At 39.8% G+C, this 23,885-nt stretch overlaps 1 protein-coding gene across 1 annotated transcript in view; it reads left to right on the plus strand.

The window, feature by feature from the left end:
* The first annotated feature begins 729 nt into the window (after window positions 1-729).
* Window positions 730-23,885, plus strand: part of LOC306841016 (uncharacterized protein) — a 51,939-nt gene continuing 28,783 nt past the window's right edge. The window contains exon 1 of the mRNA XM_079370625.1: window positions 730-1,601. Within this exon, the coding sequence (XP_079226751.1) occupies window positions 1,062-1,601 (540 nt within the window). The 5' untranslated portion in view covers window positions 730-1,061. The remainder of the gene's footprint in view (window positions 1,602-23,885) is intronic.

The following is a 23,885-nucleotide window of genomic DNA, read 5'->3' on the forward strand; positions in this document are numbered from 1 at the left end:
AGGTTCTGGAGAGGTTTGGGTTCAGCGCTGGCTTCATAGCCCAGATCAAGGTGCTGTACAGGGATGTTGAGAGTGTGCTGAAGTTTAACGGTGGTCTGTGTGCTCCTTTTAGAGTGTGTCGAGGCGTCAGGCAGGGCTGTGCTCTGTCCGGCATGCTCTACACGCTCTCCCTGGAACCCCTCCTCCACAAGCTCCGCTGCAGCCTGCACGGCTTGCTTTTACCTGCTTTTAACACTAACGTGGTTTTAAGTGCGTACGCGGACGACATCGTGGTTTTTATTGACGGCCAGAGGGATGCAGACCTTTTAATTAACACAGTTAAAAGTTTTAGCAAGGCATCGGCAGCGAGGGTGAATTGGTTAAAGAGCGAAGCCCTCGCTGTCGGTGAGTGGCGTGGAGGCCTCCCAGTTCTTCCCCAGGGGTTAGTCTGGAAGAGGGGTGGGTTTAAGTACCTAGGGGTGTTCCTTGGATCAGAACAGATAATGAAGAAGAACTGGGAGGGCGTCATAGAGAAGCTGGAGGGGAAACTCTCCAAGTCTTTTAAAGGTCGAGTTTTGGTTTTAAACAACCTTGTAGCATCCCAACTGTGGCACCGTCTAACCTGTGTAGACCCCCCGTCCGGCCTGCTAGCCCAGATCCAGAGGAAGATGGTGGACTTCTTCTGGGACGGTCTACACTGGGTGCCACAGGGGGTGCTGTTTTTAACCAAGGAGGAGGGGGGACAGGGCCTCGTCCACCTGGCCAGCCGGACAGCCACTTTTAGACTGCAGTTTTTACAAAAGTATCTTACAGGGCCGGCTGATCTGGTGTGGAGAGATGTGGCCAGCTGCATTCTCAGACGTGCAGATTTCCTGGGGCTGGATGCTGCTCTGTTTTTTATTGATTCTAAACTTTTAAAACTAAGTGGGCTGCCTCCGTTTTATCAGGGTGTTTTTAAGTCTTGGGCCCTTTTTGATTGTAAAAGGTGCCCAAAGGCTGACTCTCTGCACTGGTTGTTGAGTGAACCGTTGATTCACAGGGCCAGGCTGGACATCGGCAGCAGCGTGACCCCCGGCCTGACGATGTCCCTGCTAAGAACAAAAACCCTGAACCTGCAGCAGCTGGTGGACGCAGTGGGGCCGGCGCTGGGTGACGCCCGGGGTCTGGGCTCTCTTCTGGGTCTAACATCCGTCCGGGTGGCAGAGAGGCTCCTGGAGCTGTGGCGCCAGAAACTCTCAGGAAAAGAGAGGAGACAACTGGCAGACTATGGGCAAGGAAAGGCCCGACCAGATCCTGCAGACCCCTTCCCTGACATCTCCCTGAGCCCAGCCCTGGGGGACCTGACCGGCCCCCTGCTGGCCACAACGCACAATGAAAAACTAACGCTGCATAAGGCAGACAAAAAAACATTGTACACAAACTGTGTGAAAGCCATCAACAAGGTCGGACTGTGCAACCGCCCCCCCACTGTGTGGTCCAACAGACTGGGGACCAGTGGAGCGGGCCCCCAGTGGAGGATTTTATATAAACCTCCCCTCAAAAAACGGACTGCTGACCTCCAGTGGAGGATTTTACATGGTGCTGTTGCCTCCAATGCTTTCATCGCTGTTCTTAATCCTGCTGTTTTAAACTCCTGTCCGTTCTGTAACTTGAGAGAAACTATTTTCCATGTTTTTACTGAGTGTCAGAGGCTCTCCAGCTTCTTCTCTCTTTTAACATTGGTTTTTAGTTTCTTTAATGTGGTTTTTACTGAGAGGGTTTTTATCATGGGAGCTGCCTACAAAAAAGAACAAAAAGACAAGTGGCAGCTCCTGAACTACCTCTCAGGAGAAGCAAAGATGGCGATCTACCTGAGCAGGAGAAACCGGGTCGAAAATAGAGACGGACAGGAGGCCAAGGCGGTGTGGCTGACCAACATCCGAGCCAGACTCTGGCTAGAGTTTAGATTTTATAAACACATTGGAGACTTGGACGCTTTTAAACAACGTTGGTGTTTTAATGATGTTGTTTGTTCAGTTGTCAATAATGAATTAGTGTTTGCACAAGTTTTTATGACCTGAACTGTCTTTTAAAAAAACAAACTGAAATTTTACTGCATTTGCACTTTATGAAATTGTAAACAGTTAAAAATCTCTCTCTCTCTCTCTCTCTCTCTCTCTCTCTCTCTCTCTCTCTCTCTCTCTCTCTCTCTCTCTCTCTCTCTCTCTCTCTCTCTCTCTCTCTCTCTCTCTCTCTCTCTCTCTCTCTCTCTCTCTCTCTCTCTCTCTCTATAGCATCTCCTGTTTTTTAAGCCTCTGAATGGGGATTCACAATGGTGTGACCTCTGTGTTTGTTGATTCCATAATGTATAGACTCCATTCTAAAAAAACAGTCTTGGAACAGTATGCACTTTTTAAATTGCAGGGATTGTACACAAACATTTTGATAATAAAAAGGATCATAAAAAAAGGGGGGAAAATCCTCAAGAAGATGTGAGCTGTAAACAAGAGTGAGTCTCCCAGGGAAACAGGTTGGATGGAAACTATGATGTCCCTTGATGAAGCAGCATGCCTGCTCTGTGTGAGACTGAAGCTAAATCCGTCCAAGTGTGTCGGATGGTGTTAATTACAGCGGCGAGCAGCTTTGACACCGTGACCGAGAAGTGGCTGTGGATTAAGATCTCATTAGAGCGAAGCTCTGTGCTAGATATGGTGGCATGCTGAGGAGCTGTGATACTGCTCCAAGAGAGGACAAACAAGAAAAAAAGAATCATGCAAGAATCCAATAGCTGGCATCAGAAGATTGTTTCCTCACTCTCTCATCACATTTCTGTTTCATTCGTTTAATTACGGTGTGTCCCAAATACAGAGGAAGAGGAATTCCTGATACGACTGAATTGGAGTCAGAACTGTGTTTTTATAGTTTGGTATGCATACCAGTGATATTTTGTGTATGAGACTACAGACAGGGTAAAATCAATTTACAAAATTACATCCACCTGTAATGACTTCACTAGATAATAAAAATCAGTGTGTTACCCTGAAGACTTTCAGTATTCAAACCTAGTTTCAATTTTTCATATTAAGTCTCAGAGGTCTCCGGAGCATGTCTGTAAAGTTTCTCGCTCAAAATCCCCTCTGATCCAGTATTTGCCCCTCTCAGGAAAGTGGATGTGACCTGGGCCCTCTTACATCCCCTATTGTTTATGGTGGAAAGGCAGACATACAGGACAGAACAAACGCCTAGCTGTGGTAGTGTCACCCACCTGGGGAGGGGTTATCCTTTGTGATGAAGGGTAAATCTGCAAACGGACTGTTTGAGGACACATGTTCATCTGACAAATAACAGTGTTGATAGGACAGTGGATAGAGTTGGAAACCAGAAAGAGAGAGTGAGGAATGACATCACTTAACAGCAATGTTAAGTAAAAAGGTTTATTCCCAAGTTAAGAGACACAAATTTAGATTTCTTACAACGCTACAGTCCGTAGCGTTACAGTTGTGTCATTTATTAAAAGCCAGAGACCTACATGCAATTCATTTTTTCAAAATGATCAGCTGATCAAGGAAACATGCCATCCATTGTTTATTTAAACTATAGAAGTAGATAGAAACAGGTGCTACAGTTGTTAGGCTGTACAAATTAGCTCATTAAGAGATAACTCAGTGTAAGTTCAAGCAGGAAGACTGGTTATATTTTCTCGCATATTCATTCAATTTTCTTCCTCAACTCCCTCTCTACCATTTCCTCCGTCTCTCTGCTCTGGTGATCAGCTGACTATAGGTCACTACTCTAAGTAATAATCCCACCCGTTTCTGCCATGACCTCTTTCAACCAATCATCATGCTGCTGAAAATTTAGATTCTGTTCTCGCTCTTCCAAAGTCCGTTTGTAATTTCAGTGCGATCGTTGCGAGCCCTCTTCATTCCAGCGCAGAGGAGTTCGGATACAGCCTCAGAAACACACTCCTCATGACATCCTGCATTCTTCTATCACCACCAGCACCAGTTTCTAGACTCTGTGCGGGGCTGTCCAATCCTGCCGTCGGCCTCGCGACCCCTCTGAGTGCATGAAAGAAGTCACCATGATGGAGTCTAATCGCTAAAGACAATGCATTTATCATCAGTCTCTCCTGATCAAATTTGGTTTATTAAGGTTCCCTCCAGATTCCAACATTTAAAACCAACTATTGTAGGTTATTCATACAGTATATTCTTTTCTTTTTTTGTGTATTAATATTGGTTTCTGAAAGACCAAGGAAACCATTAAAAGGAGATGAATGGGGTTTGTGTAACTAACAGCACAAACACATTCTGCCGCTCTATGTACATAATTGTATTTTTTGGAATGGGACAGAGGAGCAAAAAGAAGAGAAAAAAAAAGCTTAGAAAAGAAAATCTACTTCACAGTACTTCTACAATGGTAGTCATGAGACAATCAATCTAGAGTAGGACTCCTGCAGTTTGATGAAAAATAGCAGGATGTGTTCAAACCTGGGTAAGCTCTTTTCAAACTCAATGTTCTTCTACAGCTGATGTTTCATTCGTGGGAAGGGGAGCAGTCTAAATTTATACTTCCTTCTTCCACCCACAGACAGACACACCTGTGGGAATCGCCCACGGATCGACATGCGTCAACTCTGTACCGCAGACCGACACATCCAGCTGTTCTTGCTTCCATCACAAGTCAGTAACAGCAGTGCATCCAGCTGGACTTGAATTGATTGAAGCATTCAGCTAGAAAAAAAAATAGAACCATTTCATCTTTTTCTTTAAAACACACGTTGGAAAACACACACAAACATACACAGAGCACATGCAGGGTTTTTGGGGTTCGACACAGCTGGAAAGTGAGAACCTGCAGTGTCTGCGCTGCAGGAAATCTGCTTTAATCAAAAGAGGTGTCAAAAAAAAAACTCAGCACAAACACTATCAGAGCCTGACCCTGGAAAATGTGGTGCTAGTGTGCGTCTGAGAGATGTCAATGATGTGTTGAAGACAAATGTTTTGTCACAGATATATGTCGTAGTGTGTATGGGTACATGTTTCATATTCCCCGGTGTGGTTTGTAATGTATCGTACAGGAGGGATGCATCCACACAGCACTCATTCTCCTACCATTTTGAGACTGAATTCTTTATCTTTGGGGCATCCTAAATTAATTAAATATTTAAGCAAATAAAAAAACATGTTTGAGGCATGTGATGAATGAAGAACACTTTTGTAAGAAAGAGAGAAAGATAAGACTAATTGTAATATAGTAGACCCACAAAACTGCTCTGTAAAGCATCCATAGGTATTAACTTATTCATTCACACACATTCACTGGTGAAGCAGCGGAAGCAACTTAGGTATAAGTGCCTTGCCTAAGGAAACTTCAGACATGTGGCTGTGGGAGCTGGTGATTGAGCCAGCTGCCCAGACATGGGAACAAAAACTTAGCTCATTCTCTATTGTTACATCTTTTCATTTATTAACATTTTCAACGTGGAGACAAATCTAATTTCTGCTTCCCACTTGATAACAAAACCACATTTTTTCTTGTTTGTGTTTTGAAAGGAATTTGGATTAATTATGGTGATTCTTCAGCTTTTCCTTTCAAATGGTTACAGAGTTATTGGTGCTGTGAATATCCACTGCTGAATGTGTCCGTCTGTGGTTACGGGTAAGCTTTTTTCTGAAAAAAAAAACAAACAACCATTCATTTGCTTCTCATTGAGAGGAGGGTTGTGCTTCCTAGCAGCAGTTACTCCTTAGAAATAATGAGGTGTGGCTATCAGAAACACAAACTACAAGTGCGAGCACACAAACACACTGAGGATTAGTCAAATGAGCAAATGCGGTTAATGTTGTAAATTACAGCTTCTGGAAACTGGGTTCCACACATGCACACACAAAGGAACATATCACTTTAATGTGGAGATTTGAAATGTGCCTGAAAGAAAAAATATGTTTGATGAACTGTTTGATTGTCAATTTCAAAAACAAAATTTCTTCTTTGACCAGAAAATTACTCTTTAATACAAGCCAATATGCTGCACACAGGCAGCATAGATGAGTGATTAAGCTAGCTGGAAACAGACATACACTGTTACCCTTTTAGTTTTTCCATCCACTGTTTCTCTTTTCTTTATTAACGGCTCATTGGGTGCACAACTGCCATTGATTTATGGCTCCACACTTTGCTTTGTTATGCACCCCTGCACTGTGTCTGTGTCTGCAGTAACTTGTGTGTTTTCTATTTGTTTTTCTCCAGCTCATTCAACAGCGCACAGAGAGAGAGAGGGAGAGAGAGAGCGAGAGAGAGAGAGAGAGAGAGAGAGAGAGAGAGAGAGAGAGAGAGAGAGAGAGAGAGAGAGAGAGATCAATAAAGAAGAGAAGTGCTGCTGGAACAGAAAAGAGTGTTTTACATAAAAGCAACTGCTGAGACAGAGAAGGAAGACTGTGCAAAATGTAATTTCATTACAGCACTGCCAATCGCCTAAGGCCCTTTTATGACAATCTAAAACATGTTGTGGTGCAAACTGATCCAGGGCGTGTCCGAATATATTTTACTAATTCAGCAGTGCAGTGAAGTTGAATAACTTACTTGATTATACATAAGTGTGTTCTGGTTGTTACATAATTCATGTCACACTAAACCATAAAACAAGGACCCAAATGCTCTACTATCCTGGAGCCTTGACAATTCAAACAAATCAGAGTGTAGGAAGGTGGGGGGTTCGATCCCAAACTCCTGCTGCTACATGTCTGATGTGTTCTTGGACAAGACATGTAAACAGTTGTTTCTGCTGCTTTGGCGGTGGTGTATGGAGGTGTATGAGATTAGTTACTTCTGATGGTCACTTTACATAGAAACCTCTACCCTCAGTGTGTGAACGGGTGTAAATGGGTCGGTGTGACCTGTGGTGTAAAAAGTACTTTGAGTAGTCAGAAGACTAGAAAAGTGCAATATAAGCTTAAGTCCATTTACATTATGTATATATGTTAAGTACTGTATGTTATTTTGTGGACAAGTTGCAAAACTCTTAAGTTAAAATGTAAAGATCACATATATGGTACTGTACTTGATGAAGCAAAGGTAAAAGTACTGGGTGTGACGGAAGATAATTAAAGCTAGTTTTGAAATAATCATATACCAACTAAGCTATGATTGGACGATAACTGGTTGTAGGAGGGTACAGTAGAGAGCTGCCATAAGTTTGATAATATAAACATTCAAGCGGTAGATACAAATACACACTATTGATGATCCTGTCAATTTCAAATGTGTTTATGCTATTTCAAAGATTTGTTTGATTAGGTATAGTTCTGAATCAAACCATTCTATTTAGTAAACAAAATAACCTGCTGATCTGTGTTTGTTCTCCGAGTATGACTTACCACAATGCAGCTAAAATTATCAACAAAAGGCATAATGACAGCTTCATGTTGATCACTGACTTTGTTGAAGCTTTGAGCTGTCAAGTGGTTCTGACAAATGCTCCCATGTGACACCATTTCACCCACACAAAGCCCTCAGCTGGTTCCCCATGTTTAACAAGCCGCCAGCAAAACACAGTGAACAGAACCTTGTTGAGAAATCAATTAGGTATCTCAAAAAAGCACTGAGAATTAAATGGCCTCTGTGTGGAGCACTTTGGTCCCTGCTGAGCACGGAGCTTAACCAGCAACTCTGAAATCTTCATGACAGAACTGTTTTGATGGCAGCAGTAACACAGTCCGTAAGGACTTGGGTTGGTTACCTGAGAGTCGCCAGTCTGGTAGCCGGAGAGGTTCCAGTTCATATCCTTAACACTGCCTAGGAGCCCTTAAGCAAGGCACCAAATTGCCCAACCAGCTGAGGAGCGCTCACTGTGGGCAGCCCCCTCACTCTGGCATCTCTCCATCAGAGCAAGTCCAAAGGATCCTATTCGTGCATCTGATGATATTTTCCATGAATTTGTCTAAATATATGCAAATAATTTGGTATGACTTGAATTATCGAAGCGTCAGACACATCAAGTCAGAGTGTTATTGATATGAATGGTATTAGCATGTTACACTTCATTTATTATATGAATTTTAATTTCCTACGGTGTGTCTCTTTTACAGATCAACTTGATATCATTTGAACAAATGGAAATTTTATGCACCTCACCCTTTTTTGCATTTGCACTCTGTTTGTTTTTTGCATTATCTTTCTGTGTATGAGTAGCATCAAGACATGGATCATCAAGACAATCTCTGTTTTTTCTGTTGGTGCCCTTCAGTAAAACTTGTGTGCATGTGTGTCTTCCATTTCAGATTAAATACTGTTGCCTCAAGACAGCATGAGCATATGAACATGGCCACTAGTCATAAATCAAGGAAAATGTCAACAAAAAAATGAAATAAGAAAAGAAAGCGAGAAGAAATATGAAAACGGGAGGGAGAGTAGAGGAGGTAGAATGGAAGTGAAAAGGAATAAAATGGAAAGTGAGGATGCTGACTGTGGCAACCAGGGGGATGAATGGGGGAGATCACATTAAAAAAGGAGACACAAGGCCAGAGATCAGGAACATTAAGTGTTAAGTGTAATGTTCGAAGGGAAAAGGGATTAGGAGATACTTTAAACTAAGGTGTCTTCACATCAGGTGTCTCAAGTTGTACCCTATTAGTTAAACACATTTCCACTGTCCTGTGGGCAAAGCAGAGAAAGAGAGTGGTGAGTCTTTTGTTTAGTCTTGAGTGTTTAATCAGAAAGTCAGCTGCCTGGTTGGTGTCACCACAACGCTTCATGATCCTGTTGCACGTTAACCTCATCGTGCTGCTTGGTGGTTAAGTAAACTCTGCTCTAATTACCTGATGGGCTGCAGGTGAGTCCCATGTCTTGTGCCCAGAGGCTGCAGCACCTGAACTGAGAAGAGCACTAACTCTGTCACCTCCCTCACCAGGAGCTTGGGGATCTGAATTCTGTGCTGGCTTGGATAAGCAACTTCTTCCAAAGCAATTCTTACCATGAAGCTCGTAACAATTCAGTTGTTCGTCTGTGTTTGAGACTTTTCTTTACACAAATTCCCCCGTTAGATAAAGGTTGAATCAATATAACATGCTTACATTGTAGTCAGACTTTCCAGTCTTCCAAACAGCATCAGGCATTCAACAACATTCAAAAATCAAAACTCCTATTGTCACATTTCATCTACCACTTCCTTTTTATTGACATTTCTCATGAAAAATGTTGACATGCTGCCAAATATTATGTGTAGGAAGCTTTAAATAATAATCAAAACGGGGTTTTAAAACTATGTTACATTAGTATACAGTATATATTTAATCTATTAAGCTACTTCCTCTTTCTTTAGGATAGAAGCTTTTAGTTCAGTCTCAGGCCTCGACCACATGTAGGTGGGTATTTTTTAAGAATAGTTTTCCTCCTCCATAAAAAAAAATCCTGAAAAACAGCTTCTCCCCATTCCTCTGCAATTACCATTTCATTTACAACGTTGTCCATTCAGGTTCTTCAGCTGATCAACATAGTGGGAGAGAAACTGTGTATTTTTCTGTGAGCACAAAAAAGTATGCAATGTGAACACCAGCACTTCGCTTACGTGTGCTATCGCACTAAATCTCATGTAAATAAAAGTGACAGCGTCGCAAACACAATAACGTCAAACTGAGAAGAGACCAGCACAGTGACATTACAAGCCAAATCTTGAAATATAAACACTGTTTGCACGTCTACAAAAGGCCAAACACACAGAAAAACTTCTGTTTTCAATAATACTCGAGCGTGTGTGTGGACTAGGCCTCAGTCTGACACAGTTCAGTATTCAGTAACTATTTTTGTGGCCAGCTCTCTAGAAGCCTGCCAGAAGATGAACATAGTTTTAAAACAACATTACCATATAAGGAGTTCTATGAATTTGGGATGTTAGAAAATCTGCAAAACTGAGTTTTGTAGACTCAGGGATTACTAACATATTATCGTAAATGTTCAATGATGAAATGGTGAATCAGACTGTGGATTATTTTAGATTTTATTTGGAAGTGGTCAGACAACACAGTAACAGAACATGCTGACCTTTCATCTCAACAGCTAATATTGTGTTAGAATGTACAGCCTACAAATTCCTTGCCATTTTGGAACATCTCTAATACTGTAGGCTAGAAAAAAGACATCACATTTACTTGTAAATGTCAGACATACATTTCTTCATTCTGAGAGAATCCCATTTCCTTTTCAGTTTACAACATACACTTGGTTCCAATCCAAATAAAACTCTGCTTCTATGAGATGACATACATGGTACAGCTTCACAATCTTAAAAGAAGAATTACTCTTAAATGGTTGACAGAATTAAATGATATATCTATACAATTATCAAGATGAATAAATTCATGAAAATCCACACTAACATGTTTAGTATGAATATCCACCATTGTAAAAACATGGGTATGTCTGAAATATGGAATAGCAAAATACCCTCTTTAATGATAAAAAAACAACATTGGCCTCAACTTAGAGTAGTGATCTTAGTAGTAGTAAATCTCAGTTTCATTCTGTTCTCTGGCAGCACTTACAGCAGGAGCATTAGCAGTAATTGCATGTGGGATTTTAGACCTCACTGTGGAGATCCAAAGAGCATCCTCACTGGCACTTTTGAATGTTTGTCTTTATTTTAATGTTGAAATTGTGTTTCTGTCTTTGGAATGGCAAATGCTTTTCATTGATTTTGGCTTCATGTTTTATTTTTTGATTTTTGTAACAGTAAACATTAACTTGCAACTCAGACGAGACAAGAAAACAGATGGGGATGGATACGTGATGTCATTTCTCCTAGGAATGCAGACTTGACAGCCAGTTTAAAAAAAAAACAAAGAATCCCTTTCATTGCAAAGGCTTTCATTAGCCAAAGGCTTAATCATACGTAATTGTGGTAAATCTTAAGTATGTCTAGACACATCAAACATTTATAAATGCAACACCAAATATCATCCACTTTTGAAATCAAAACACTAAAGATGATAACAATCTAATGCTTTCAAAGCTGCAGGCTGACCAATGTAAGAGGTGTCAGTTACAAATAAACAATCAATAAAACAACACGATAGGATTACCCACATTATGAAAATCTGTTTTTCATGTAGAATTACAAGTTCCAAGAAGTGAACATGCAGCAGATCAGTGGAGCACGATGCTACGTTCTCCACAACAAACAAAACAAAAAAACGAAAAGAGGACCATTGGTGTAACTGATCCTTCCAGAGGGAATCCGTCTATTAAGATATTAACTGTTTGTCAGGAAGGGAACAGAGTCATTACCATGAAAAATGCACCACCAGCCTGTGTGTGTTTAAATATGTATACTAAACACACACATAAAGCACACAGTCGTGGCTTCGGACTGACGTACACATGCATAATGGATGTAGGGCATTATCAGTGAGTCCTTTCCATGCCAGCTGTGTATTCATGAGATGAGATTGCAGAGAAGGGACAGAATTACAATACCTTTATACATACAGACGGAAACACAGTGGTCGCAAAAAACACACAAGCTTGAACTTGATTTCCGTCATCTGGTTGATCCTGTGTTAGATGCGTTTTTAACAATTTGGCAACTCCTTCTTGGTCAAATCTTGATTCAAAGCATGCTCCGCCCAGGATGTCGCAAACGTTCGCTGCATGCTTGACAGTGGACTTCAAGGTTTTTTCTCACATGACTTTGCCAAATGATTGCCCAATTGGGAAAGCATGCACTGGATTTCTAACAAACGTAATTAGTGAATATGTGTCCATGTTTTCACAATTTAAACCAGCTTGTTACTTGCTTGCTTGTCAGCAACGTTAACACATGTAAATGGTTGAAAGTGAACATGTCGCCACCCACCTTAGTGGAGTCGGACATAGAGTACATCCATCAATAAATGGTAAAGAGACTATCTTATCGCTTTTCTAGTCTTCTGACCACTCAAAGTGCTTTTGTACCACAGGTCACACTTACACATTCACACACTGATAGTAGTGGTTTGTGTGTAGGGAGACCATTAGTGACTAATCCCATCCATATGCCTGCAGGAGCAGCAATATGAACCCTCGACCTTCCAGTTGAGAAACGACAAATTAATTCTCCACCAGTGCTTGTAAACTGGGACAAGGACAATAGTAGAATTAAATAGCCTACTTGAGCTTTAACAGTGGAACCCAAGAGGAACCCTATAACCTGAAATCGGTGTTTTTCTCCCTGCTATGTTTGTAAGACGGCAAAGGATTCCCCAGGCTTGATGCTCAGGAAGAGCCCCTACCCCCGCGGCAGTCATCGATCAAAGACAGAGGACATTACAGGAATGACTTTGTATTTGAATCAATAATGATTGCAAGTGGTAAACATAATTAATTTACAAATAATGGGTGTTGTAGAGTATGTGATAACAAGTACTCACAGGCGCAGCAAAAGAGGCGTTATGTTCCCACTTTTTACCCCATGTTTAGACAAGCATCTTTGGGTGGAAATTAATGTGCACACAGTGATACAAAAGTGTATGAAATTCGATGTAGTATACATGCCAGGTGGCTAGGTGGTACTGTAAGCACTACCGTACAACACCACCAAGAGAGCAAACATGCATTGAAAGTTCCTTAATTTGGATTAACTGCTGAAATGACTCCTGGATAGATATCAGAACAGCTAGGGCAACTTGAATGTCCGACTGATGGAAATAATCTGACATGTTTGTGGTTGTTTGCCTGTACTGCACACGGATGTGATGTCAACACATGCAACATGAGCAATCCTGAGCAGCTCAGACCACATTTGCATTTTAAACCCTTTAAACGGGAACGCGATTGTGGAGCGTTTTTAAGATTTCCACTCTGGAGGGTGGGTTCATTTTTAAGCCCTGAAAACACCATCGTCGTCCAAACGCAAGGCACATCTGATAAAATATTTGTCGGTTCCACCCAGGAGCATTGTCGTGTAACCCCAGCCTTACATGTTAAACCATGTAAGCAAGGAAAAAGTAATCATGAGAAGGTTGCTTGTGCTGTGTAACTTTAAAGTTCATTGTGCTATCACTAGAGAAATGGTCTTCCACAAAATGAAACCCACACATTCATCTGTGAAACATAACTTAAGTTGAGTATTTCACCCATAGGCTGTGGGACTTTAACACCCACTAAGGTTTTATAGTAGGTGTTAGCTGAGGGGTGAACCAGCAGCAGTTGGCTAATTGGGTCAATGAGGAGAAAAAAAAAAGACACTGACCTAACTTACAGCTGAAATTGCTGAAAAAGGCAGAAAGGAGAGAGACAGCATTAACACAGAGATGAGCCCTAATGGACCATGAGCCATGGGGGCTCATTACCATACCTGAAGTATCAAGACCACAAGAATACTAAATGTATGATATATTCTGTGACATATATTTTAATTGCATTACCCATGATGGAGAAAATGTCTTTATTCCTTTGGAGCTTTACCTTAGTTAACACTGATGAACCTGCTTTAACCAAGCTGTCTGAAACCAATGCCTGTTCTATTTCTGTATGCTCTTGTTCATATGGGAAAAGGTTAGATTGTGAATGTATGACATTTTGTCTGTTACATAATTATTATTTTTTTCCCCCCCTTTGTCTGCATAATCCGGTTGTGTTCCTGTCAAGGCTGTGTTCCCTGTGTCTGGATAGGATAGTCTATTTTCTAATTCAGAGAGTGGGAGTTTAATGCAGGCATTCTTGGGTGAGCTGTACATACAGCACAGAGGAACATAACTTTTGTTCTCTCATGTTTTCTGCCATTCTTTCCTTTATCCTCTCATCATCTCTCGCACTGTTTTGTCTGTCCCTGCCTGCAACTGTCTTTCTATCCTTCATATCACCTTTTATGCAGCAGTCCCACACGAATCACATGATATTCAAACTGGTAAATAAGAGCATTGAAAATGTTCCCCTTTTTTAATGTGATAGAAATAAGGGAATTGTTACAAACATTAGAGCTAAAATTGTATATAGCAGGCCAAAAATTTGACTTCAATATCATGTTTGCATTTATTTGCACATCCTCGCAGCTTCACTCCTCAAATTTCCTGGAAATGCTTTTCCATCTGCAATGAGAAAGGATCTTCCAAGGCTGTGAATGCACCCTGAGGAGGACGTGAGGAATGAAGGACAGAGGAGGCTCCTGGAGGAGCACATCCACAGTGCTCTACTTTTTAATTTTTTTTATTTTTATAAAATCAGCTTAAAATATATCAGTGTAATACCCAGTGATGGTGAAATACATTAGCACACTTTGAACAGGAGGAACAATTTGAACGTATTAAAGCACTATATAAAGCAGCTTTTATTTTATTTCATGTTAAAATCAATATGGCGCTCCATAAGGGAAGACACACAGGGTACATCCCAAGTGTCTTATTTGCAGTCTCCTCGGTCCTCGGTCCTCGGCCGAACCGGAAGTAGTTCCAAAGCCGCCATGTTGAGGATCGTCCGAAAGCTCTTATAGCGAACGGAGGAGAGAGGATCGAGGAGAGAGGAGGCTGATCCGAGGAGCAATGACCGAGGAGACATGAGAGCTGACTTCACGGAAGTCTTTTCACTGACAGACACGCCCCCTTCTCGTATATCACTCATTGATTGGACGCTGCACAGGATCAGACTTCAGTGAAACTTCTCAACATGAGCAGAGTTTAATACGAGAGAAAAGACGGACATTAAAAAGACGCTAAACGGAGCGTCGGACATTTAAACAGATGATGAACATCAGTGAGTTTGTAAAGAGTCGATCTGTGATGAGCTGGGATTAAAAAGAGTCTGACGAAGAGGAGTCCGTTTTATATTCTCACTTATTTATCTTCTGAACGTTTCATCATGTAGATTCTAATCAATCATTTTCAGTATCCTGACACATAAATATCTGTGTTTATAAAATACAGAGTTCGTTGTCTAAATACAGGCTAGGTTCAGTCCAAACTGTTTAATAATAATCAATAATTATAGACAATTCAAAATGAAATCTTTTAGTCAGTAGAAACTGTCCTTTTGGTTTGAAACAGACTGCAGGTTGTTCTTCAGATGTTTTATCAGGTAAAGACACTAAACACTGTAACTGTGTGTGTTTGATTAGAAATAATACAGTGTGTGTGTGTTTGATGAGAAATAATACAGTGCGTGTTTGTGTGGACATAACCAGCTGTTCGGCTGATTGACAGCTGAACGTGATCAGCTGATGTCGCGTCATGTGACGCTGTCAAGGACACGACGTCTCATGTGTCTTAAAGCTGATTTCCTCGGTCCTCTCTCCTCGGCTTCGTTTCCTCCGTGCATCTCTGGTGGGCGGGACTAAGACGCAAGTGGAGGAGACAACTCGGAGGACACTCGGTGCAAATAAGGGAAATGAGATTGAGCCACAGAGATTAAATACACAAACAACCAGGAGACAATAAGACACAGGTGAGTCTAATCAGGGCAGGGCTGACACACAAGGCGAGAAACAAGAGAAGGATCTTAAAGACAGAGACAATGGTAAGTTTCAAAATAAAACAGGAAATGGTAAAAAAAAAAAAACAACTTCTGGACAGAGCATCACAGATGGAAGATGGCATGATTAATAATAATTTAATTTTGAGTCATAATCATTTAATCACATTAATAAGCATAATCATCTGATAATAAACTGGGTTAAATAATTTAGACTACATCTCATTAAATCATTTTATTTTTTATTAATGTTAGTATTATTATTTCTTGTATTAAACATTTTACCTGATTGATATATCAAAATATCTTTTTAGTAAAATAAACTAAAAAGTTTTGAATGAGGCTTTCCCTAAATGTTTTTAGAACAGGGTTTTGACCCGTGAATCAGCAGTGCAGCTCGTCATCAGTACATGATGCTGCATCAGACTGACGCTGTAAAGTGAAGGCTCTCTGTCCTCTTATCTCTTCATTGCATCTCTCTTTTGTTCCTTGCTAGGTTGCTCAGATGTGAAGGAAAGATGTGAGGAACGTGAGTAGACACATTATTGAATTAAGAGAGAGCCCTTATGTGGTCACCAGACGTCTTCCTTAGTCTCAGTTACGTAATTAGGTCACAGGTGTTTCCCAGGTCATGGTGAATTTAAGCTTAGTCCAAACAACTCAGTCCAGTTCATCAATCAGGCTTCGAGTAGAATAAAGACAGACAGACAGATATAGAAAGACAGAAATCATGCAGACATTAAAGACGTACACAGCTCATATCTGACTGTAGCCAGATTGTCAAATTTAAAGGTAGACATATCTCAACGATTGGTTATTGCAACTAAAATAATGGAAATATGTGTATGATTTATTATAACTGCAGCATTTAGAGTAAAGCAGGCAATCCACAACAATGATTCAGAGGAAACTTAGGGAGCAACTAAAACTCCAGTGAACATTTGAATGTATGACACACTAAAATGTCATTCTTTTCAATAAATGCTGCATCCTCTCCTTTTCTGAGTCATTTTGAATATGCACTTAAAGAACTGTAGCATTTAAAAACTACAGGAGGCTTGTGGAAGCTGATATTTTTGTAACCAATTTGACCAAATGTACGACATTCATGGATATGCAAATATGTTCAGTGGATTTTAATTGAATTAATTCTAATGTAGAGAGCAGTCCAGGCAGAGTAAAGGTAGAAACAGGACTTAAGATGGAAGAGCAAGAAATGAAAGGGACAAGAAGATGCATGAAGACTGAGGTGGAAACCTAAACTGCTGGTTGGTCTGATCGATGAAGGATTTGTGTATAGTGGGATTGCCGGGATCCTGACCGCTCCTTGTAATGTCGTCTTCCAGGAAACACTTGACCACAGAGACCACCAGGGAGGATCCCACTTCTCATCTCTATCTGCCAGACCCATCAAAGTCTGAATCAATGAGAAGAAGCAAAGAAAGATACAGAAAAAGGCTTTCATTTTTACAAAGCTGGAAGGTAATCTGCCCACTTAGACAAGCAGGATTTTTGTTAAAGGAATAGTTTGGTTTTCTAAAATAAAAAAAATAAAAACAATTAAATGTCTTTACTTCTTGCATGTTTGTTTAAAAAAGTTGAAGTTATAAACAAAACACCTTAGCATAGCATAAATACATGTTAAAGCAGTGATTGTCAACCGGTTGAGCCTCATGACTACTACTTGTACTCATTCAAGAAAAAAGTATGATAGAACAAAGGAACAGAATGAAAAACTTTTTGACAAGACTTTTCTTCGAGGTTGCAGGTTCATAACCCACTGGCCCCCTGACCCACCTATTAAGAACGGTAATGGTAAAATGGAACTTTTCTAATCTTCTGACTACTCAAAGTACTATTACACCACAGGTCACACCTCCCATTCACACCGATGACTGGTTACATGGCCAATCAAGTAACGAATTCCATTCACGCACATTTGCAGCAGGGGAAGCAATTCGGGGTTGTGTCTTGCCCAAGGACAAATCGGACATGTTGCTCGCAGAAGCTTCGATTGAGAGATGAGAGATGAGAACCACTGTGTTAAATAAATACATCTCTGGCAAAGACAAGCAAATATATCTCCTTTATGTATATATGTAAAATACATTTTATAAATAAAAGGCCATAAAAAGAAAGAGTGAAAGGGATGTGTTTATTCAAGTGAAAAGAGGGAGATAAAGACAGCATTGGAGAAGGTAGGGAAGAAGAAAGAAGTTATAGAGACAGACAGAGTGGGTCTAAAGGTCAATGTTAACGTCTGGCCTTCAGTTTGACGGATGTTGCTGACATTTACATTGAGTTAATGCCTGCAGTCGCACACAAACGCACTCCAAATGACAGGCAGGACTGTAAGCAGAACATCTCTGTCAGTTGAACTCCCTACTTATAAACTAATACAGAGGAAGGTGTCTGTGAACTGCTGCTACTCCAGTTAACCCTGAGCTGAAGATGTGACAGGCTGCTCTGTATCTCACTTCAATTCAGGAAGCTTTGACACCTTTGTATTCAGGCCGAGACCGCCCAGGCGATCTCGAGACAAAAGACGTGACACATTTAAAGGATAGTTCTGTATTTTTGAAGTGGGGTTGCATGAGGTTCTTGGCAATCGTAAGAATGTTAACCACCAAAGATGTCGGTCAGCACCTCCTATTGAGAAACCAAGCAAGGATGCAGTTTCGGAAAGCCAGGCTTTTAAATATAAAAAGATGTTTAATAAAATCCTTCTCAAACGATTCATGCGCGATATTTATTGTTAATTTAATAAACTATCTTTGCTCCAAAAGACATCGCCAGCACAAGACAGTCGTTGCTGAGGTTTTTTGGTTTCAACAGAGGGTTCAAAATTAATTTGATTATACGTCCATAGTTTTATAATCAGTGTTTGAATTGAATGGGTTTTTTTTGTCCTCATTAAACTACAGAAAGCAAAGGTAGAAATGAAGAATTATCTATCTTTGTTTATCGAGAAATCCCAGAGTGTTATTGATTTGATGTATCAAACCAACATTACTCAAAATAAGATCTGTCGGTCAAGTTGGAGTCATGCTCTCTGTTTTGTCCTCTGATGTGTGGACGTGGACTCCACCGCTCATCCATTTCAGGTAACTTAGGATGTGCTTAGGATCATTATTCCTGGAGCAATGTGAGTGCAGGCCAGCAATGGGTTGCGGTACATTAGTGAGCCTTGTGTGAATGTATCCTGAGTTTAGTTCACTGTTCAATGTATTGAGAAACATTAGTAAGGGAAAAAAAAACTGTCAGGCATGATGCGCTTGATTGGAACAGCGAGAATATTCCAGATAAACTGTAAAATGCATGGAGTGAAGATTAAACACATTTATTTCTTGATATAAAATCTATTAATGTAAAAACATGTGCAACACTAACCTGATTTTCAATCGAGTGTGTCCCTGTCTGGCCCTAACCATGCAACCCCCCCAGTAAAACATTTCCATCACTGGGTAACAGGTATAACTAATGTTGCTTTGGTTCTTTGGATCATACTCAGATACCCACAGGGGGTAAACAAACAGGTGAATGATGGCTCAATTTCACTTTAATGAAATTTGCTAGAAATTATCCCACTTGCAGAAGAATGGCTGTTCTAATCAAACTTTTCTGTTCATGTGTCAGGGGAGGCAATTATGTTGTTCAAAGCTAAATCAGCTACAGAACTGTCTGGTATGCTTCTCTGTGACTACATTAGATCAAATACATGTTTGTGCTTCAATGTTCCTGTGTTCAGTGGCTTGAGAAATGAAAACAATTAAAATCTCTGCTAGTGTGGTATCCAGATTTGAAAGATCATTTCAGGACGCTGTTAAAGCAGAAAGAGTACATATAATCATATTATTTCACCTGGACTTTGCACATTAAATTGGTTTGCATTTAAATTGTGACTTTAAACATTTTCCTGCATGAGAAGGGCTATTTCACCTGAATAACTTCAATTTCAGATTTTTGCACTTCTTAAGTTTAACTTTGTCTACATCTACTTTGCATTTAGCTCAGTGTCCACACCAGACTGTCTGACTGGGTTGGATACAAAGGAAAGCTGATGTGGATTTGAAAACATCTCATTGAATATAAACCATATGGCTGATATGGCCATATTGCCTTTATTGCTATAAAGCTCATTATTATGTTTCCAGTTCATGATGTTGTGATATTGTACTTACTTATTAATTACTTAAGCAGACACTGAGCATGTGCAAACATTTGTTTCTGTCCAACTGCAGAATCTAGAAGTGTAATATATATATGTATGTATATATATATATATATATATATATATATATATATATATATATATATACACCTCAGGTATAGACAGCTACTTTGAATTTAATAAAGTTCTTTTTGGGTTGTTTTGCCTTTTATGGATAGGACGGCTGAAGAAAGAAAGGAAATGCTGAGACAAGAAAGTGGAGGATGACAAGCAGAGTCAAACCCACAGCTGCTGTGACGAGGGCTGTTTCCTTTGTACATGGACGACACAGTAGAGAAAAGTAAGGCTAATGCATTTTTCATCGATTTTGACTGTGGTTTGCAACAGTCAGAAATGTTTTATCAGACAAACCTGTCAATAGACCTTTATGGAACTGAAAAAACATCTGGAAATAGAAGTCAGCAGCCATTTGTGTAACTCCTGCCAACTCAACAAGCAAACAATGTTTTATACTTTTATTTTATTACATTATTGTAACTATATAATACAACATCATTGTGTTGATATGGCCTCGCGGCACAGTCATTACATTTCACTACACATCTGTATGAGAATGTGAAAAATACAAATCTTGAATCTTGTTGTGATTACTATAACTATGTGGTACCATGTATTTTTTTTGCTGCAGTGAGAGGGTTTGGTTCAAAAGCACATTCCCTGCGTTCCCATCCTGAATAGAGTCCTATTAGCTGGGATGCAAGGTTGACATTCCTTTTATTAAACGTTCTCCACTAGAATAACAGAAAATCTTACATAAAGAGCAGTGTTTGGCTTCGATTTACTATAAGGATCTATATATCCAAAAGGGTGGATAGAACACAAATAAATAATAAAAGCAGAAGGAGAAAAATGTAGCAGTGGCTCGAAGCTTTAGTGTAAGGGGAAAGCCAGTGGAGATTATTTTAAAGTAATGGCCTTCCTGCTGGGATCTTCACATTGCCTTAAGGCTTGCCACTTGGTCAAAAAGCAAATGTTTTTTACCAGACTATCTCACAGGGTTAAAAGGTGAAAACATTGAAATGAAACAAGGCCATGTTGTTTTCAGTACAATAAAAGGGCCATAGAAGGGCTCTACCTTGGATGGAGGGTCATCAACAATCAACTAGGGGCCAGTGTGCTCTGTGCTCTACATTTACCCTTAAATCTCTCTTATGCTCCTGTCTCTGCTGGGGGATATTTTCATAGGGTTTATTCCTAATCCACATGCAGTTTACTAATGTTCTTTCAGACATACACATCACATACCCAAAAAACTCAGAAACACTTTTAATTCAAGTTACAATATTCATCATTAATTAGTTGCTTATTAGCTTTCTAGCGAGCACCATACAGGCTTGCTTGTAGTAATTACTAAGCACTTAATAGTACTTTATTCTATATGATCATACTCTATGGCTTATAGGCCATTTACAATGAGTTTGCCCTGAACACCCTCCTTGACGTCTCAAAGTGCTTTTACACCTTCTCAATCACACACCGAGAGCAGAGGATGTAATGTAAAGTAACTCTCAGTATCAACAAATCCCATAATTCCATATTCTTACGCTGTAGACAAAGCAGCAGAAGCAACATGGTTGCCCAAGGACGCATCTGACATGTGGCCTCAGGAGCAAGGGATCGAACCCCCAACCTTTCAGTCGAAAGACTGAAACATGTTCAACTTCCTAACATATTATCAACAAACAGTATTTAGGAGGCTATTGAAGAAAAACTCGTTGGTAATGTATGTATTGCTATTACAGTGATGTAAAGACCTATGTAATGACTAAAAAGCAGCCAGTGCTAGTTTATGGTGAATACTGTAACCTTAATTTAAAGTTTTCATGGAACCAAGTGGCGACCTCCAGTGTTAAAAAATTATAGAAATGTGATATAATAGTGAAATAACAGCTGATCAAATGCCCTGCAGAAATAGAACTAGACATGTTTACAGCCTGGTTTAAAATGTCATATGCATTTATTTTTACAGAATGTATAGGAGTTTTTTTATAGGAGTTTTTTTTAATAACTCATACATTTTTCCATTTTGATTCTAATAAGGCTAAAAGTTTTTGAGTTATTCTTTTTGTGAGGAGAAAGGAGAGACAATTAGCCATCCCAGCAGCAGCCTGAGCAATGTGACGCTTCAGTTATGCCTTCTGAGATCATGACCAGGAAATGCTATGTGTCTGTGTTTCTCCTCCCTGCAGAATGATTAAGTCAAATCTGTGAGAGTTGGGCTGTGCAAGAACACATAAATTAAGCATAAAAGAATGTTTTAGTTTCTGTGGTGAATCTGTGCTGTGTGGAGCCTCAAAGTTTAGACAAACTTTATTTGGACATTTATTAATTGTTTAAAAAAAAAAAATCTTTTCCACACATGGATTAATTTTGGTCATAGCACTCTCACAAGATTATAAAGCTGAAATACCGAGCCTTTGAAAATGCTCCCTTCAAAACTCTCTTTATTTGAGCCTTTTAGACCTCTTCTGTGGTTCTGGCTCACTCTTCCCCTGTGTTAACACAGAGTAGCAGAGCCATATAAATAAAGTACATTTCTTCCTGGAATGTGTTTCATCCTAAATAATACAGGCACAAACACAAACACACACAGACTGCATCATTAAATTGTTTGGAGGTCTTTTTAAGTCACCTAGAAGTGCAGATATCCTCCATGAAATACTTTAATCTGGTTTTATTAAATTCTGGTCTGGAAACTCTGTGACAGCTTGTTAAGGTTTTTTTTTAAGCATTAATATCAGAGCAGATAAAACACACAAGTGGTGAAGGTGTGACAGGGGTTTTAAATTTAGGCAAATTAGACCCTCCTTTTATCATTCCACTGGGATAAGTGCTGCCATAATGGAGCAACAGGAAAAAGGCATTTCAGGTGAACAATCCTCTAAAATTGAAATAATTTCAGTTTCAAGCATTAGCGCTCTTAGCAGCACAGCCCATCATAAAGCAAATGGCAGGTTTTTAACCCCACATAGACAAGCTGACGACAGCAGCTGTAAAAATCGGCTCAGTTTTTTTTCCCCTCCATCCATTCCATGTATGTTATAAAATCTGTAGAAGCCATATACTTCTACTCACACTGTCTTATAGAAAAGAGCCATAAAACCAGAAAAGAGCTTTTAAAGAAAACATATACACCACTAAAGTGCCCAGGCTGCAAACTAACTATGTTTTATCCCTCTCCCAGATTAAATATTGATGAGCAGAAGTCCATTGTTTACTTCCTCGCCGTCCTTTGTGGTTTACAAGGAAGAGATGTGGTATGTGCGTGACTTTGTCAGAACAACAAAGATGTATTTTTAACTTTCTTGCATGTTTTTTTTAAGTTGCTGTGTGCTATTGGTATGTGGGGATTTCTTAAATTGAACCTTAAATATTCTTTAGGCCAGGTGGAGCCACTTATGAATGTCCAGCAAACAAACTGGGCTTTGTGGTTTTGTGTTTGTACAAGGTTGTAATGTTCCTAACCAGGTTGTTTTGGATGACTCTTAGGTGGAATATCCAAAATATTTCCAAGTTCCTAAAGCTACAGTATGTAGCATTTCTCACCACTAACTCAATAAGTAAAAAAACAACAACTTGATTTTCAAATCTTAACCGCTTTAAAAAAAAGTGACCACTGATATAAAGACAGTTTCAAATAACTGTATACATTATAATCCCCGCACTGAAAAGAAAGTTCTGATTTTTACTTTGCCGTAACTTCTCCTCGCTCTTATTGGTTGATGCAGACATTCAAATGGAGGCAGCATTATCTGATCAGACATAGTAAACAATAAACTTGCTTAATAATTATGAATTGAGGCTAACCCCTCTCCCTGAGTGCAGTATCTTGAACCATATTTTCAGTCTGGAAATAGCCCATCAGTTCATTATGGGTTTAGAATTAAGCACCTTTAGTAATTGTTTCCAATAAAAGGAGATCTCTGATAGGACAGCAGATATTTGAGAGGGTCAATTAAAGTGAACAAAGAGCTGAACTCATTCTATCGACAGCAACTTCTCACATTCCCTGCAGTGCTCTGCAATATTGGAAAACACTGGTATGGGTTCTGTCCAGAAACAACAAACATTATTCAACCTGATTGTGTTTAGAAGCCATTTTTTCAGTATCTGTCTTTGGAACAAGCATTTTCCCCACCGCCTTGTAATTAGCAAACATTAACTCCCACCACAAATGTGTTAGCATTAAACAGCAGGCACATTTAGTCCAATTAGCACTTAACTGCCATACATTACCACGCTGCATCTGAGTGAG

The sequence above is a fragment of the Symphodus melops genome (assembly GCF_947650265.1).
Source record: "Symphodus melops genome assembly, chromosome: 19".
NCBI lineage: Eukaryota > Metazoa > Chordata > Actinopteri > Labriformes > Labridae > Symphodus > Symphodus melops.